Raw genomic sequence first — 16,588 nt, forward strand, 5'->3', positions numbered from 1 at the left:
CAAGAGACTTGTGTGAATCCAACAATGTGTTACAGCTTTTGTGTCACTTAGGCCACCTGTGTTGTGTTTAAGTTTCACTTTCACTTAACAAACAACTGATTGTTTCCTGTACACGTTTTAGGCTTCATTTCTACTTTAGAAACAAGTCATTTGAACCCAAACCCTGATGTTGTTTCTTAAACCTTACTAAGTAGTGGTGTCCCTACACAGTGTGATGTGATGGCAAAGGCTCCGCGTCAGTATGTGACGAGTTGTGGTGAGAACATGTTCTAATCTATTCATTCCATATAATTAACTTGTAACCTGTTGTTGTTTTTGTTTTATCATTATAAAGAAATGTTTTTTCTATCCATTCGTGGGCGGAAAGGTGTCCCTTCTGAAAATATTTCAATTTGTTGATCGGCAAGCTGTTTTTTTTTCTCTTTTTATTCATTTTTACCAGCAGCTATTTATAAGCAGCACTCTAGATTGTAATAAGTCATTACAGCGTCTTTGTCCAACAGGCTAAGTCTATGAAGGGCTACCGGCTGTTTGTTTTCTACAGTAATGAACAAAACAAACAAAATAATGAATATGAGTCTCAGGCTAATTCGTTTGGGCTGATGTTATTGCTGAGTAGGGCTGGAAGTACGCCACAACCTATTTCAGTCCTGTTCACTTTCACGTTCCTGGGTCTGGGACAAGAATGTGCTTTTACACAGGTAAAGTCATACATGTCACATAACAACCTCTCAAGCTCAGCGACACTCCGCCTCCTGGTTCATCTCAATGAACAGGCTCAGCCAGCTCACCTCTGTGAGGAATGGCACATTTTTTAAACTCAGAAAGGTGTCATGACACAAACAGGCTTTTCTTTGCACTCAGTAGAGACGTGCTGTACTCAGTCAGCCATTTGTCTGAAAATTGTCCACCTGCAGCTTCATCCTTCCTTTTATAGTCATGTTAGCTTTGCTTTTCAGAGAGATCTTTTCTGAAGATAGTAGGCTTTGCAGCAGTACAGAATAGCCGTTTTTTGGCATGTTGAATGTAGAACTATGTTCAGATAGCAGGCATATCGGACATCTCTTGTTAAAGTTCATGCAAATGAGACTCCGATTCAGTCAGGACAACATCTTGACTTTCAGTGCTGGTCAAGCTCCAGAAATGTTGCATCTTTCGTAAGACCGTCCCTTCCTCCTAAATGCCCAATTAACCCCTCCATTCTTCGATGCAGACTTTCTTTTAAAATTTTGATTCTTTACTTCATGTTAAGCAACAACATGAGGTTTACATTGCAAACTGTTTTAGTATGATGCGGTGTCTCTGCGTATGACTAGCTACAGGTGGTTCAAGAGCAATGAAACAGGGTGTTTTTCAAGCTTTCGCCACAGCTTTAAACTTTAATGATAGCTGCCCTGTTGAGGCCTTGATGGGCTGTAGCACTGTTCTCCTCTTTCCTCTGTGAGTTGTGCTCATTCAATTCAGAATTATGCACTGTGACCTAGGAGAATATACAGAAAGTATAGACACACACATATTCAATGTCCCACAGGCTTTGACGATTGGATGAGTCTTCAGCAGATAGACAGTATAGCACAGCTGGAGGGGGAATGTCAGCAGGATGCCATGTGTGCAAAATGTATTCATAAAAAAAGGAAACTGAGCCTTGTTCGGCTCCGTATGGCGCTTCCTCTCACTGCATTAATATCTTTATCCTGCAATGGCAAAGCCACTTCAAATAGGGACGCAAGATTTACACACCAACTCTGTTCTTAATGAGCAGCGGAGATGAGTGTTCGTCTGGCAGAAGTGAACAAGTTAATGTGAATGACGCTCTCTCCCTTTTTGATGTGTAGCTGTATCGTTGGGAAAACTGGAGGCTTAGGTTTGAGCTCCATAAATCTTGTTTTTAATCTCACACACAGCAAACTAAATCCTAAAATTGATTCTCATGGTTTATTTCTCTGAAACATGTATGCCACGAGCGTTCACCGAGTGCTACAAAGACTTCACACAGTCCTAGTTTGTCTGGGTTAACAGCTTGTGGAGGAGGGAATGGGGTTGAGAGTGTGATGGGCGAAAAAAACAGAAGATGGGGGCTGCAGGAGAGGCCTTGCTTTAACAAGCTTAGCTCGCCCCCTAATTCAGTTCGGGCCATCAAAGTGTTGAGAGCTGCCGTCGCTAGGGGCGGTTGTATTTTTTGACCGCTACCTGTGACGGCAATTAAAGGTTCCCCTTCAAGCCTGCCTTTGTTTTGGTGGCAGACTTGACTGCTTGAGTAGAACGAGATTACCTCAACATTCTGCAGCTGGAGCATAATCAAAGCCTGACAATGCAAGGTGTCAGGCCCCTCTAAATCAACCAGGCAGCCCCTGCCACTGTTCTTTTCTGCCCCGCTTTATCCAGTGGGTTTCTGTGACATTATCGTTGTTATAACAGAACTGTTGTTTAAAAGTATTCATGTACATCACAGGAACATATTCCAATCTGCTGCCGCAGCTGCATTCAGAGGCAGAAATCAGCATTACTTTACAAAAAAACCAAAACAGGTGCAGAGGCTGCTACCTTTTAAAGGAGAAACTTCATGAATATTGTATTCACAACAAATGAAGCATGCATATGTCCTGTGCAGCATCTGCATAATTGCATACCTGTAACCACAGCATTGTTAAGAGTCAAATTATGTCTGCATGCAAACTTCAATGCCTGCTGTCCTACTTTCATTGGCTTAACAGCTCACAAATGGAGAACTGGGAGTTTATCCACTTGGATGCCTTTTTAGAAAGCCAAGAGTTTGCCTTGTACTTGCTAAGGCATGGCTTTGTCTACATGTGTGTCAGGACCCAGGTCTATGCCTAATTATGTAAAGAGCAGCGGGTCTGCACTTAAAAACACCCATCTAATACCCAGGGAGCAGTCCTCAATCTTAAAGTAGCTGGGGAAAAAAGAGAAACTAACATTGCAGGCAATAAAAGGTGCAATGTGGTGCGGTGTGGTGCGGTTTGGCGCAGCGATGACATGCATAGTGGTGTTCTGCACTGGGTCTGGGACCGGGAGGTAGAAGGAAACAGTCATAAATCATGCATTCGGTTTCTTTGCTTATTTGTTTCATCTACACAGATTGTTTTTTGTTTTGTCAGAGCCGTGTGACACAGTATATGTTGACCTATTACCAGGCCAATTATTGTGATGTATGGCTGCCTCGATGTTGTATGTACTATATTCAGCAGAATAAATAAATCTGCGTCCGTACAGTATATGTTTCTCTCTCTTGCGCTCTCTCTGCGTCTAAATTTTGCCACTATCTTCCCATGTGACAGCTAAATGCCAAGTGGCACACTGTGTTTCATCCTGTGTTGACTGTGAATCAGTGCTGCTTAGATGTATGCGATGCGTGAGACAGTTTTACAGTGACATTTAGGCTATTAGCATTTAAGGGAGGAAAGTGCAGAAGGCAGCGCTATCAATTATTCACATCTTTTTATATTCATAAAAAAACAGCATGCTCTTTTAAAGAGTCAGTCACATGGGAGGTTATGGGAGTTTTACACCCTTCATTTGTCACATTATTTTTGATATTTAGAAGTAGTTTCGTTTTTTGTTGTATACAAAACAACACCAACCGTTGGCATAATGTGTTTCATGGACATAAAAGTATTTCTGCACTGTTTCCATTATGTGGAATAGAACTTAACAGAACACCTGCTGCTTTATGCTGATGAAAGCTCAATGGGAGTGACATGTTTATACTTCTTTATGTTCCATCCCAGTATTAGCTGTATAGCTGCACTTCTACACACCTTCCTCTCAAAGTTAAAATATATTATTCATTTGACATAATTAACATGGTGGATTGACCTGTGTTTGACATTATTGCGGTATATTTTGCTGAAGCAAAGTGGGCCAGGTAAATGCGATGGAGCCATAATACTACTTATTCTTTCTGTCGTTGTTTTTGGGTTCATGTACATTACCAAATAATAAAGCATAATTGAATCGTACGATTTCCATATGAGTAAGAGTTTGTGTGTTTACTGCCTAGCATCCATGCATTGGAGATTGATTGCAACAAATGAGAACCTATTAAAAATTAACCCAAATGGAGCGGCCTGGCTCTCCGAAGCTGCTGCGGCGTGTGATTTCTGTTTTGCTGAGGCGAGGTTGTGGACTTAGCCTTGTTGTTCAATATTCTGTGAATAATTGAAACTGACTTTTTGCACCCAGTGTCTATGTACAGTAAATCCTGTGATGACATCAAACGAAAAAAAAGGATGCTGACTAGATTGTGCATCTCTGACACTTTTTTTACATGCTAAGCTTCTTGGGAAAGTTACCATTCTACGATCTCTCTCTCTCTGTGTTTCTTTCCTCTCTCAGGTGGACTTGCGTGTGGATACCAAGGTCACAGGTATAATCACCCAGGGAGCTAAAGACTTTGGCCATGTGCAGTTTGTTGGCTCATACAAACTGGCATACAGCAACGATGGAGAGCGGTGGAAAATATATCAAGATGAGAAACAGGGGAAGGACAAGGTAAGAAGCTTTCACAGCCCATAATGACCACCATCAAACAAAAAACACACGGTATTAGGTCACTTCTACCAATGTTAACTGAGAAATCGGTTAATCAGATTAAACACATATTTGTTGTCATGTGCACATAGTAATCATATTGAAAAATACTGTAGAATCATAAATGCCTGCCCGTGGGAACTGAGTACTGAAGGTTTTGAATTATATATCAGATCATGAGGAAAAGGGGCATTCTGGGTAGAGAGAACTAACAGAAATAATGGCGAAGAAAAACACAGAGCTGCAAAAGGTGTGTTTAGTATTAAGCGTGAACATTTCCTTTTTTGTCTGTTTCTCCTGTCCACTTCCCTTTAGCATGTTCTTATCTGTGGCTCAAACTGAAGCTGCCTGGTCTGTCCTACTGCCTCTCTCTGGTTTGGGATCAGATAAGACTGTGCTGTCAACCTGGCCCGGCCAGTGCTGTGCTGTGCTGAAAATCTTGTTTGCGACCCTTCAACAGAGTACATGTCCATTCCAATCGCCCACGACTACAGAGACAGAGCAGGGCTGCATGCAGCCTCTCTGCTGATATCAGGAGGGCTGCAGGCAGTGTTACAGCTAAAGCTGAAGCCTCTTGTCTGTCAGATACTGGTGGCAAGAGAGGCGGTGTTTACTTTTCCCTGTTTTGTTATTGAACGATAAACCAAACCTCTTCTGCTTATTCATGGCTGCTAAAGTGTTGACTATGATAAATCAAGAGATCTAATCGAATTCATACATGCGTTTTGCACAAAGCAAATACCGTAGAGGTGCTTTAAAAATAATTCACCGTATTACGAGATCATGAACAGTCTTAAAAGAGTTGTAGTTGTGCATTTTATTTTGTGAACAAGTGTAAACGTTTGCACCGGATTAATGGAATCTGAGTGCCCTGAGACCCATATTTTGTATTTGATTCATAATTGAAGATTAATTGATTTTGATTGCGCAACATTCAACCTTCAATACATATTTGCACTCCTTCATTTGGGCATGCACATTTATTTCACACATTTAAAAACAATAAGACAATATGAAAGCATTTGTGGATAGTCTTCAAATGGCTTGAAATCCTTTCGTCTTTAATTTGCCGTCATACTTGATTTCATGGTTCACCTGCAGTCCATGCCTTGCAGTGTGTGCACATAGAAGCGTGAGCTATGATGTTGGGCTTTCTCATAACGACGGATTCTGAGCAGCTTGTAAAGGTTGGTGGGTAACTTCACCTGCCATTTCAAAATTTGATTTCTTTTAAAGAAAGGCTTTTTATTTCGTCCGGCTCAATGTGGTAGACCGAGAGCTGAAATATGACAGCACCTTGTTAATAACACCCCTCAATAGGCTGATGTCCATTCATGCCCGTATCCTTGTTTAGGAGCCAGTGCAGCAGCCAATGTCAGCAGATATTTTCCCATCGCTGCAGTTCACATTCCTTGCTTGAGGAGTTCATAATTTAAACACCCACGATTATCTTTGGATACGGGCCACTGCATGCTCAGCATGATTTTCACTCGAGCAATCTCAATACTGAGTACTGGATGACACTTTCGAAGACCCGGCAAGCATCAGCTGAGATAACAAAGGGAAGGAGAGAAAAGTCCTGGTGGCTTCTCGGGACCCTGTTATGTTTTTATGTTTTATTTCTAAATCTAATTTTCAGATATAACTCAGTGGGGAGCAGCACTTTCGTCAAGTATTAGAGGGCAGGCGTGTTAAGCAAGGCTTCTGAGAATGTCAATCAGTTTGTCCCTCGACGGAGCCAAGGGGCTGCTCAGATGTATGATTCGTCAAGGTGTTTCCCCCCTTCAGACAGCTGAAGCAGCTATTAATGCTAGAGGACACATTTGGCTGCTGGACTCCTGAGGCTCCTCCTGCCACACCACAATGCTTGACTTGACAGGAATATACTGAGAACGTGTGTGTGTGTGTGTGTGTAATGTGTATGTCTGGGTGTCTGGTTCGGGCACAGTGGTAGGGGCTTGTAAGTATTCTTCTCAGCTCCCCCCTCCAGCTCCTGTGTGGCAGAGGCTGCAGGCAGTAAGATCTAGATTGAGAGAGGAGGCTCTGTCAGAATACAGATGTTGTCACACAGTGTCACACACACCAGTATCCCTCTACAAAATCCATAGAGAACCTTGTTTGCCTTTTCTTCACACATAAATCCCAAATAGCCGTGCACCGCACTTGTGACTGAGACAAGTAACAACATAGTCCATTGTTTGAACATAATTAAACTGTAATACACTTCATAATTACACATATCGGCCCGGCTGCATTCCCACATGCACACACCGAGGTCACTACACTGACCAGTCCTACATCACTGTTCTTTCCTGGATGTCAATATTTACTCTGTTCATGGGGGCAGTCAAGCACAAAAGTAATTGATTTGTGCTTGATAGAGTTTCACTCAGGTGACAGAGGGTTAATTAGCCATTAGAGCCCTCAGTTCCCTCCAGGTCAGAGGGTAAAGCATGTTAGACAGCTGTGAATACAATCATGTTAAGATCCACCACTTATATTCAGTCTTTTTTTTCAGTCATGTAAAATGTTGTCTGCGACGTTTCATGTACCTCAGGATGAGAAAAACACATAACTAGAATGCATATCTCCATCCTCTTTAAATAAGTAGTCATGCATTGAACAATCCTCTTGACCTTTCAATGAAGACGTGGCCGAGTTTCCCTGGTATCATTTCGGCCGCCTACGGTATCGTGAGGGCAGACAGCAAAGAGATTTGAGTGTCCTGCTCCCTTGACCTGTGCAGCAGGTTTAAATAATGCAGCATGGGGAGCACTCGAGGCCTGTCTTACTGATGTCTACCCATGACTCTAGCAGCCCGGAAAATCAATAGTTGGGAGCAGAGTTTTGGCCACTGGGTCAGTGTGAAGACACACAGACATGTCCTGTAGACCTGTGTCTCTGGATGAAATGATTATGCTTGGAGGCGATGAAGTGAGACTTACTCTCAACCACCTCCACATATTTGACTAAAAGATGTGAAAGTCCCGAGGTTGTGTGTATTTAAGTCTGCTGACTTTGATTTTTGCTGCTGTTTTGGACTAGCAGTGCTGTATAACTTTGGCAACAGAAATTTAAACTATTTAAACAATTTAAACTATGGAATTAAAATGAAAGCCAGCAGCATTGCCACAGTACTTAAGTTCCCAAAGGTTGTGAGTTAGCCTTTGTTTTTAGTGATTTAGTGCTTTTCTAAAACTAGCTATTAATAATTCAGTTATCATAACTGATTGTTATTTGTTGTAACTGAAAATGTGCCAAAAGTATGTATTAGTAAGCAGTCTTGTAAAATTTGATCCACAGAAAGAGTTCAGAAGCAGCTCTGGCTTTGTAACTTTGACAATTCATTTGAGTATAATATATATCACTCGATGGTCACCATATACAAACTCTGAAGTTCCTGCAACACACCCCACACCCACGATCAGGAGATCAGGAGAAGAAATGCCATATTTCAACCTGCTGCACAACTGGTCCAATTCTGATGAAACTGAGGGGGGGGGGTTCCATCAAGGCATTGTGTTTAGCTATTTACAAATAAATAAACATAGAATTTACAAGTTTTGAATTACTCTTGATTATAAACATATATGGCATACATGTGCAGCTTGCAACCATCGCTAATATGGCAGCAACCACTGTTTAAAATGCGGCTTTTATAGAGCTTGGCTCTGGTTGAAACATGTGTAATTGTCTTATGTCTAGTGTAGTGAATCAAAACGACATACAGTGGTTTGTGCTCACTTTCTTTCTGTCGCTGACTTATACTACACACCTATTTATGTTTGAGGATGCCTTAATCTGCTCATCACTTTTCTGTTTTTGTCTTCCAAAACAGCATTTGTCTTATTGTTGTGGTTCTTCACACATCCTGTTCCAGACAGTTTATTTCAGAGACACTGTGCAGGTCCCCAGACAGTCTAGGGGAGATTCTTGTCATGTTTCAATCAGCTGCTGGTCTCGTGGTCTTGCGGTCCTTCCTTTTATATTGTGCTGTCATGTGCCCTGGTTGTCACATGACAGTTGTGGCAACACTCATGGAGATGACACATTTCTCGCTTCCCGGTGTCAAATGCTGCAGTTCTGAAATACAATGAAAAGTGAAAAGAACAACAGAAACTGGTAGCCTTGCAGACCCTGTAACAGAGTAGCCAGCTCTATTAAAACGCCCATGCTTCTGTCAGCTTGTATGCCAGCTCAATATAAAGTGCAACATGGCCCCATTCAGACAGATTCATGTCGATAAAGGTTGTTTCATGTGTTTATTCTAAGACACAGTACACTCACTGCTTGTTGTAGTTTATTTTTATTGTTGTAGGGTTTGAGTTTTTATCATTTCACCAAATTTGCAACATGCAGAATGTAATTTGAAAAGCAGAAACGGTGTTGAACATGAAGCATTTTAAGTTCTATCATGTGGATTTTAAGTTCACAGAAAGGCGCAGAGGACAGGGAGACATGACAGAGAGGCGGCAGAATGCCATGTGATGTAATGTTGTTTGCGTGTCTGCAGATGCAAACCTTGTCTGAATAAATGTAATACAGATGAAAAGCAGGTGAGAGAATGGGTTTCACTGCAGGAGGAAAATTATGACAAAGAACGTAGGACGAAAAGGTGGCCTGCAGCTCTTTGTGTTAGACATGTCAAATAAGGAAAGTAATGAAATCGTATACCTGTCACATGATTAAAGCTTAAGCTCTACAGTAAGAGTAACTCACAAAAGCACAGGAAATGACAGAATAAAGAATTAAGCCAAAGTGTTTGTACTAATGCAAACACGTGCTCGAAAGAGGAAGCAGAGGTTTGATATCTTGTCACATTATTGCATATTGATCAGGCCAGGTATCATAAGTCCAGCTGCTACTGGATAAATAAATGGTCCATAAAAGAATATATTACCGTGTCTGTAAAGCATGTTTCATGCTACAGCTTCTATAGAATCTGAGCAATACCTTATTGTCTCACCGATTCCTCTTCTCAATTTCTATTAGTAATTACGTAGGTTTATCCAATTGATTTTTTCCAGTTGGTAGAGGATTTAAAGTAGCACTTCCCCCAAAATCTCTTTTAGCTCAAATATGGCAAAAACGAATCGCTTGTATCATTCTCCTTCAAGCACAGAGGTGATCTTTAATTTTAGGAAATACGGCGTATGAATATTCTACACACTCTAAACAATTTCTCCCAAATCCTTCACGTGAGTTTGGTGCTTGTCCTTTGTTTTTAGCACTTGTTGGAGTGAAACCTCCTTTTAAATATATCAAGGATTAGAGGACTTATCTCTCAACAGGATTTGGAAAAACTTGTCCACGCATTTATCTTCAGCAGACTGGACTACTGTAACGGTGTGTTTACAGGTCTCTGTAAAAAGTCCGTCAGAAAGCTGCAGCTGATTCAGAACGCTGCAGCTCGAGTCCTCACTAAGACCAGGAGGGTGGATCACATCACTCCAGTTCTGAGGTCTTTGCACTGGCTTCCTGTCCAACAAAGAATTGACTTTAAAATCCTGCTGTTGGTTTACAAAGCACTGAATGGTTGATGGCCAAAATACATCTCTGATCTGCTGCTACCTTATGAACCATCCCGACCCCTCAGGTCGTCTGGGACCGGTCTACTTTCTGTTCCCAGAGTCAGAACTAAACATGGAGAAGCAGCGTTCAGTTTTTCTGCTCCACATATCTGGAACAAAGTCCCAGAAAGCTGCAGGTCTGCTGAGACCCTCAGCTCCTTTAAATCAAGATTGAAGACTTTTCTGTTTGCTGCTGCCTTTAATTGAACCACATTCAATTAATATATTAATCAATTTCCTGCATTTCTGCATTTTACTACTGTATTTTATTTCTAGCACTGTTTTTTAATGTTTTAATGAATGTTCTTAATTGTTTTTAAATCTCCTTTTCTTTTGCCTTATGTTTTGATGCTTTTAATGGTTTTATGTGAAGCACTTTGAATTACCTTGTTGTTGAAATGTGCTCTACAAATAAACTTGCCTTGCCTTGGCTTGCCTGAACTGTTTAAATGCAAACCTTGATGATTTGAAAGATACTTAGTTGAAGCTTACCTCTGAAAGGATCAGCCTCTGTGTCCAGCACCTGCTTGGATGTGGCCCGCTGATTTTCCTTTCCACTCCAGAGTGAGTCCCATTACATCCCAATTAAGCAGGCATAATCACGTCTGTTTAATTGAAATGATCATATCCTTCAATGAAGCAGTCCCTGTAGGTGCATTTCTTTCTAATATACTTAATTTCACTGTCTATTAAGCAAACAACAACACAAAGCTTCTTATAATCAAAAATTGAGCGCACGTCCCAGTAAGACAATTAGCTTATTTGTATCTTGCATCCAGTTAACCCTCGAACTGTTTTCTTAAGGCGAATCGAAAGGCTTTTAAATGTCATCAAATTGGTATAAGAGTGGTGCAGACACTGAAATCTCTCTCTTAACGACTTGAATGTTGAGCCTAAATTAGATACCACTGTTTGTTTTAGCACTTCAGTGAAGGATAGGCCAGTGGCTACATAATCAGAGCGCTGCGTTGATCCATGATGCATATCATTCTGTAGCACAATATGTTATGAGTTGTAAAGAGCCAATACTGGAGAAACACGACTTTCCCTTCATAGCAACATTTCTGGCAACAACCAAATCCTTTTATCAAACGCCAGGTTTAAAAAAAACAGGAAGGAAAATCGACCAACAAGCATAAGGTGCATGTTAATGACACCACTTAGTAAGCAGGAGAAACAACAGTAGATGTCTGTCACTAATTGTGGAGGTGGGACTCCCAGCTGTGGCGCACACAATTTTCCCCTCGGGGGGGAACTGTTGATGTGCTCACATGCGTGGTGAGTGAAAGAAAATAACCACGAATAGGACTGAATTCAGAGAAAGTGTTGTTATTGTCAGTGTTTGGATTGAAGCTCTGATCGGCTCAACTTCATACCTGTTCATGCATGAGACCTTGAAGGCAACTGTCTGGAAAAACCAGGCAAGAAATGCACCACGAATGTTCTGCACCTGCCTCTCAGAAACAGTGCATTCGATTTAGTTTCTGTGGTAATTCACTGAAGATATTTTTCCACAACACGTTGACTTCGAAAGCATTTGATTACCATGTGTATAGTCTTAAAAGCCTTCAAGTATTTGTTTTCACAATGTATTTCTTGTTGTCCAGCACACCAAAACGTGTATATCGTTTCAAAATGAATAATTCCTCCATGCTGCTGTCTTTAAAGGTATTCCAAGGGAACTTTGACAACGACACACACCGAAAGAATGTGATAGATCCGCCCATCTACGCTCGACTCATCCGGATCCTTCCCTGGTCATGGTACGGCAGGATCACTCTGCGTGCAGAAGTACTCGGATGCACAGAGGAAGAGTGAAGTCCTTTTCTTCCATCTTTATTGCCATTCTCCCAATGAACTGTGCAACCTGTAAAAATAAATCAATTTCCAATGGATTTTTCAAGAATACGTGTTTGGTTGCGGTGGGTTGCTGTTTGTTCTTTTTTGTACAATGATTTAAAACCTGCCCTTGATCACGTTTGTCTTTTCGTTTGCTCCTTAAAGCGTGATCTTTCTGTCTTTTTATTCTTCTCAAGATGTACCATCCTGTTTGGAATTAACTTCTGTAATATACGTGGGAGGGGCGGGGCGGAGTCGGTGAGGGGTTCTCCCTGTGGTTTTAACTTGTTGCCACAGTGTCACTTTTTAACAAAGATGTGAAATCTGTCTGCCGTGCTTCATTGGACATAATTAACCAACTTCATACCATAACTAAACTGTCTGAAATACCATGTAGAGATCACACGTTATTATCACTCTCTCAAAAATATTTTTACTTTGATTGCGACACTTACTCAAGCCATGCTTTTACCCTAATGGACACTGGCATTACTACATCAATCAAAACACTATTAATGCGCTTGTATTATATGTAAAAGACTAAGAAATTGCATGGTGCGTGAATTATAAATGTATATTATGACAAATCATTTAAAACCTCCAGCCCTGAGAGCAATGGCTTTGATTTAGGGACCTATTTTTATGTGCATTTTTAAATAGTTCTGAAACATTACAACACACTGCAAAAGTTGACTGACGATAACTGATATGTGAGACAATAAACAAGCACTGCAGTTAAACTCACTGCAGCCCTGACGCTGAGGCTTGGAGGCTGTCTCCAGCTGAATTGTCTCAAAGCTCTCTTAAGGAGTTCCACTTTGAATTTGTCTTTGATGATCACTACACTTTTTCTAAGACATTTGGAATTATTGTTTGTGCTTGTTCTATTTTGGATTAATTTAGATGTATTTGCCTCAGCTGTCAGATGCATAAATTCTGTGTTTATCGTCTTCGTGTTGTCTTGGAGATCTAAGTTGTATAAATTACAAAGCTCAGGATAGATACCATTCATAACAATAACCCACAAATGAATCATTTTTGGCCACATATTTAAAAAACAATTCTGTGTCATTATTGAAAGAAAATGTCAAATGAGTGAAAGCAGCTATTTAAATCATGTCCATATATGCATAATCCAAATATCGAAAGCAGTCTCGTATTTTCTTGAATACCTTTGATATGATAAACGATAACTAATGTCTTTTTCAACACAGAGCAAATGTCCAAGAGTGATAGTATCTCAAAACCTACAATGATAACACCACTGAACTCTGAACTAATATGGACAGACTGTTTATTTCAGGCGATCTAATCTTCATCATCATGCTGGATGAGACATGATATAGTGTTGAAGTGTTAAAGAGCTTGTGAGTATTTTCACATAACACGACAGCAGCTCTCTGCATGCAAACATATTTATAGCTCCTGGAAACCATTTGGACACGTTCAGGTTACAGGGGGATAAAGAAGCCGTTATGCCAATCGCGTCAACATAATCTATTCATGCAGTTCTCACTGTATGGATCCTGCAGTAAATGAACTGTGATGCTTGGCTAGTTAAACACATAGAAGTAAACAAGTACTTGAGGTTTTTGCTGCAATGCCGAACCTTAAAGCCCCATCTTACACGGCTTAAACATAGTCCTGGATGGGTTCCCACTCTTAACTAGTATTCCCAAAACTCTTGAGTGCTAGAATAAGAGCTTGAAAGGAGCTACTTTTATGCTCCGTGTTTCACTTAAGACTCACCAGCTTTCAGTCCCTTAACTGTCCAATCATTTAATGTCGTGGTAATATGATGCGTTTTCTGTCTGAGATTGCAGCCCAGCAATTCTGGTTGCCTGACTAGACTGGAAATACGAAAGTGCCACTTTTATTTTCATCACTTTATATTCAATGAATGAAAAATGCATTGAAATGAATACGTGTTTGACTTAATGCTAAAAGCACAGCAAGAAAATGTGTCACCGTTCAAATATTGTGGTGCTCACTTGACATTGTTGTGTTTCAGGGCATACCATCATCATGGATGTTGTCGTAGTTTACAAGTAACCATAAAAACAAAACAAACATATTTCGATTGTTTCTTGGATATTTGGAAGTTAGTATAGCCTGTATTCTGGTTTGGCAAATTACAAAAGGCTATTTGGAAAAATGTAGTTGTGCTATGTTGCCAAACTCTGTACTTCAACGTAAGTTACACTGAAAGGCTGTAGATTACCAACATGTGAAAACTGTTATTGGTGTGAATCAGTGACTGTCATTCCTTAGGTTCATGGACACAATTCTGTATTGTCAAATAACTATATTTTGGCCAGCATCTGCCCCGATTGATCTTTGTAGTCAGCTTCCTGTCAGCAGGCCCGCTGCAAAGCTTTGAGGAAGTTTGCATGATGTATGAGTTTGAACAGTACAGTATAACAAAGATGTCCACAGGCACATTATGGTCTTGAATATCATAAAGATCTAATAGGCTTTACTTTGTACCTTTGATTGTGTTGTGCATTGTAAAACTTCATCTCACTCTTCAAAAGGGGAGCCAGGTGGAAACTCGTCCTGTCTTTGTATTTCTGTGTCCGCTGCTCACGTATTATTTCTTTTCTCAGTCTGAGTGTCACTATCTATAAAATGTACCAATCATAATGCTGGTTAGGTTCAAGCCTGCAGAGATGACACATTGTGTACAGTCAAAAAAAGATGTTGCTTCAAACAAAAGCTCTTTCAGTTTGACAAATAAAAAACATATCTGTGAAAATAACGCGGTTGCTTTGTTTTCATTAAATGTCTCATCACTGATTGTTTTCTTAAGTCTTTGTTTGTTTAGCGTTGTGACTCCTTTGACTGCCTATTTCTGCCGTTAAAAAATGACAGTTGCCATTAATTCTATGCTTATATGTGTCTTATTATAATGATATGCACCCCAACAACTCTGACAATGGCAGATTGTGGCTTTAGTCCCAGAATAAAGGACAAAATGGCAAAGAAAAATAATGTATGTCAAGTCTGAGGAGTCGTTGAATAAATTGTGCACTGAGCAGTTTCTCTGCTACATCCCAACTAAATTACTAAGAGTTAACTCTCGTAAAAAAAAAACTGAGCTCAGATGTATTCTGGCGTTAAAGGTGAGTCATTGATTGACAACACACTCATGTTTGTTTGTTCAACATGTAGCTTGAGCTAGCAGTCAATGATCTTACTTTACTTCAACATAAAGACTGGCCCTGTCCAAAAGTAACAAAATCCACCTACCATCACCTCTAAAGATCACTAGTTAACATGTAGCATAGGCCTATTATCTTGTTTGTTCAATACATGCAAAATCCAATGTGTCAAAACGACTTCTCAATTTCAAGAGGGATTATGTGCTGGACTATTTCTTGGCTTGGACCAGTTACTTCCTGGAGTATCCACTGGTTGCCAAGCTAAAACTGCTGGTGGTAGCTTCATATATGCCGTACAGACTTTTCCAAAATGTCAAATTTCTAGTTAGGTTAGTGTCAGTTCTGTGTGTAAAACAAGGGCAGAACTAAAGCCGGAAATGGCTAAATATAAAAAAAAGATACCAACAGTGTCCGCTTCTGTAAATGCAGTTCATAGGTGTGTAAATGCAAATGATAAATTGTAAAAAAAATTAAAAGATAAGAGCATTTGCTTATGACATTTGAAAGTCTTAATGAGCAGCACTTTTTGCGTTTATTTTTAGTTTTCACAGTATTAGAAATGGTGCTGATCATGCCGCTCATTATGTTGCCAGAATAATTTTATGATTACACCTTCAGAGACACTCTGCTGTGATGTGCTACATCTTCCCTCACTGGTAACTTACTGTTGTCAAGTGTAATCAGGACTTTTTAAGCATCAGTATTATGTGGTAATGCAACAATAGTCAGATCACAAGTTGATGAAAATTGAGTTCTAATTACAATTCAAATTTCCAAATATGATTATGGTGGTTTGAGCCCTTGGATTGTGGGCTGATTGCAATCTGAAGAAGTATTGCCCATCATGTCCAAACAGCTCTATAGTAACAGGTTGCAATAGAAAAAACATTACATATTCGAGCCATTACTGACTCGGCTAACCAGCACTCTCCCACAAATGTATTAACATAATTGGAAATATTTGTATTGGTAAGAACATACTGTAACTTTGGATTATAATAACAGACAAAAATGTTCTTGTGAAACAGCCTATTGGCATTGCACTGCTTGGCCCTCTACTACTCCATCAAGCTTGGCTCAGTGTCAACATGGTTCTACCATATTAAGCTGCTTCCATTGATTTTCTTTGTCCTGCCATTGCCAGTTTATGTTTCTCAAATGAGTTCTCACAGTTGTGGCAGGGCTGTGAGTCGCAGGGCGGAAATGTCCAGTAATGATTCTGCTGTCAAAGTGCCAACGCAGGGGGGGAGGTAATTGCCTCTTAACTCAGGTGAGTGAAGCTACTTGGCAATTAAAAGCTGGTTAGAAAACAATCAGTTTAGTCTGGTTGTCCTTTTTATTACAGCTTATTCGGTGGAGGTTGTACATTCAAAGTGAGCCCTTTTCTGTGGATTGTTTCCTCTTTAAATGGATGTTTCCTGCGTGGTATTGTATTGCATCAAATCAATACAGAACACAAGACGTCTA

At 40.2% G+C, this 16,588-nt stretch overlaps 1 protein-coding gene across 1 annotated transcript in view; it reads left to right on the top strand.

Moving 5' to 3' along the window:
- edil3a (EGF-like repeats and discoidin I-like domains 3a) overlaps positions 1–14,712 on the top strand; it is a 105,951-nt gene extending 91,239 nt beyond the window's left edge. The window contains exons 9-10 of the mRNA XM_079271016.1: positions 4,357–4,512; positions 11,790–14,712. Of these exons, the coding sequence (XP_079127142.1) occupies positions 4,357–4,512; positions 11,790–11,939 (306 nt within the window). The 3' untranslated portion in view covers positions 11,940–14,712. The remainder of the gene's footprint in view (positions 1–4,356; positions 4,513–11,789) is intronic.
- The last annotated feature ends 1,876 nt before the right edge of the window (positions 14,713–16,588 follow it).

The sequence above is a fragment of the Melanostigma gelatinosum genome (assembly GCF_949748355.1).
Source record: "Melanostigma gelatinosum genome assembly, chromosome: 6".
In the NCBI taxonomy this organism is placed as follows: Eukaryota; Metazoa; Chordata; class Actinopteri; order Perciformes; family Zoarcidae; genus Melanostigma; species Melanostigma gelatinosum.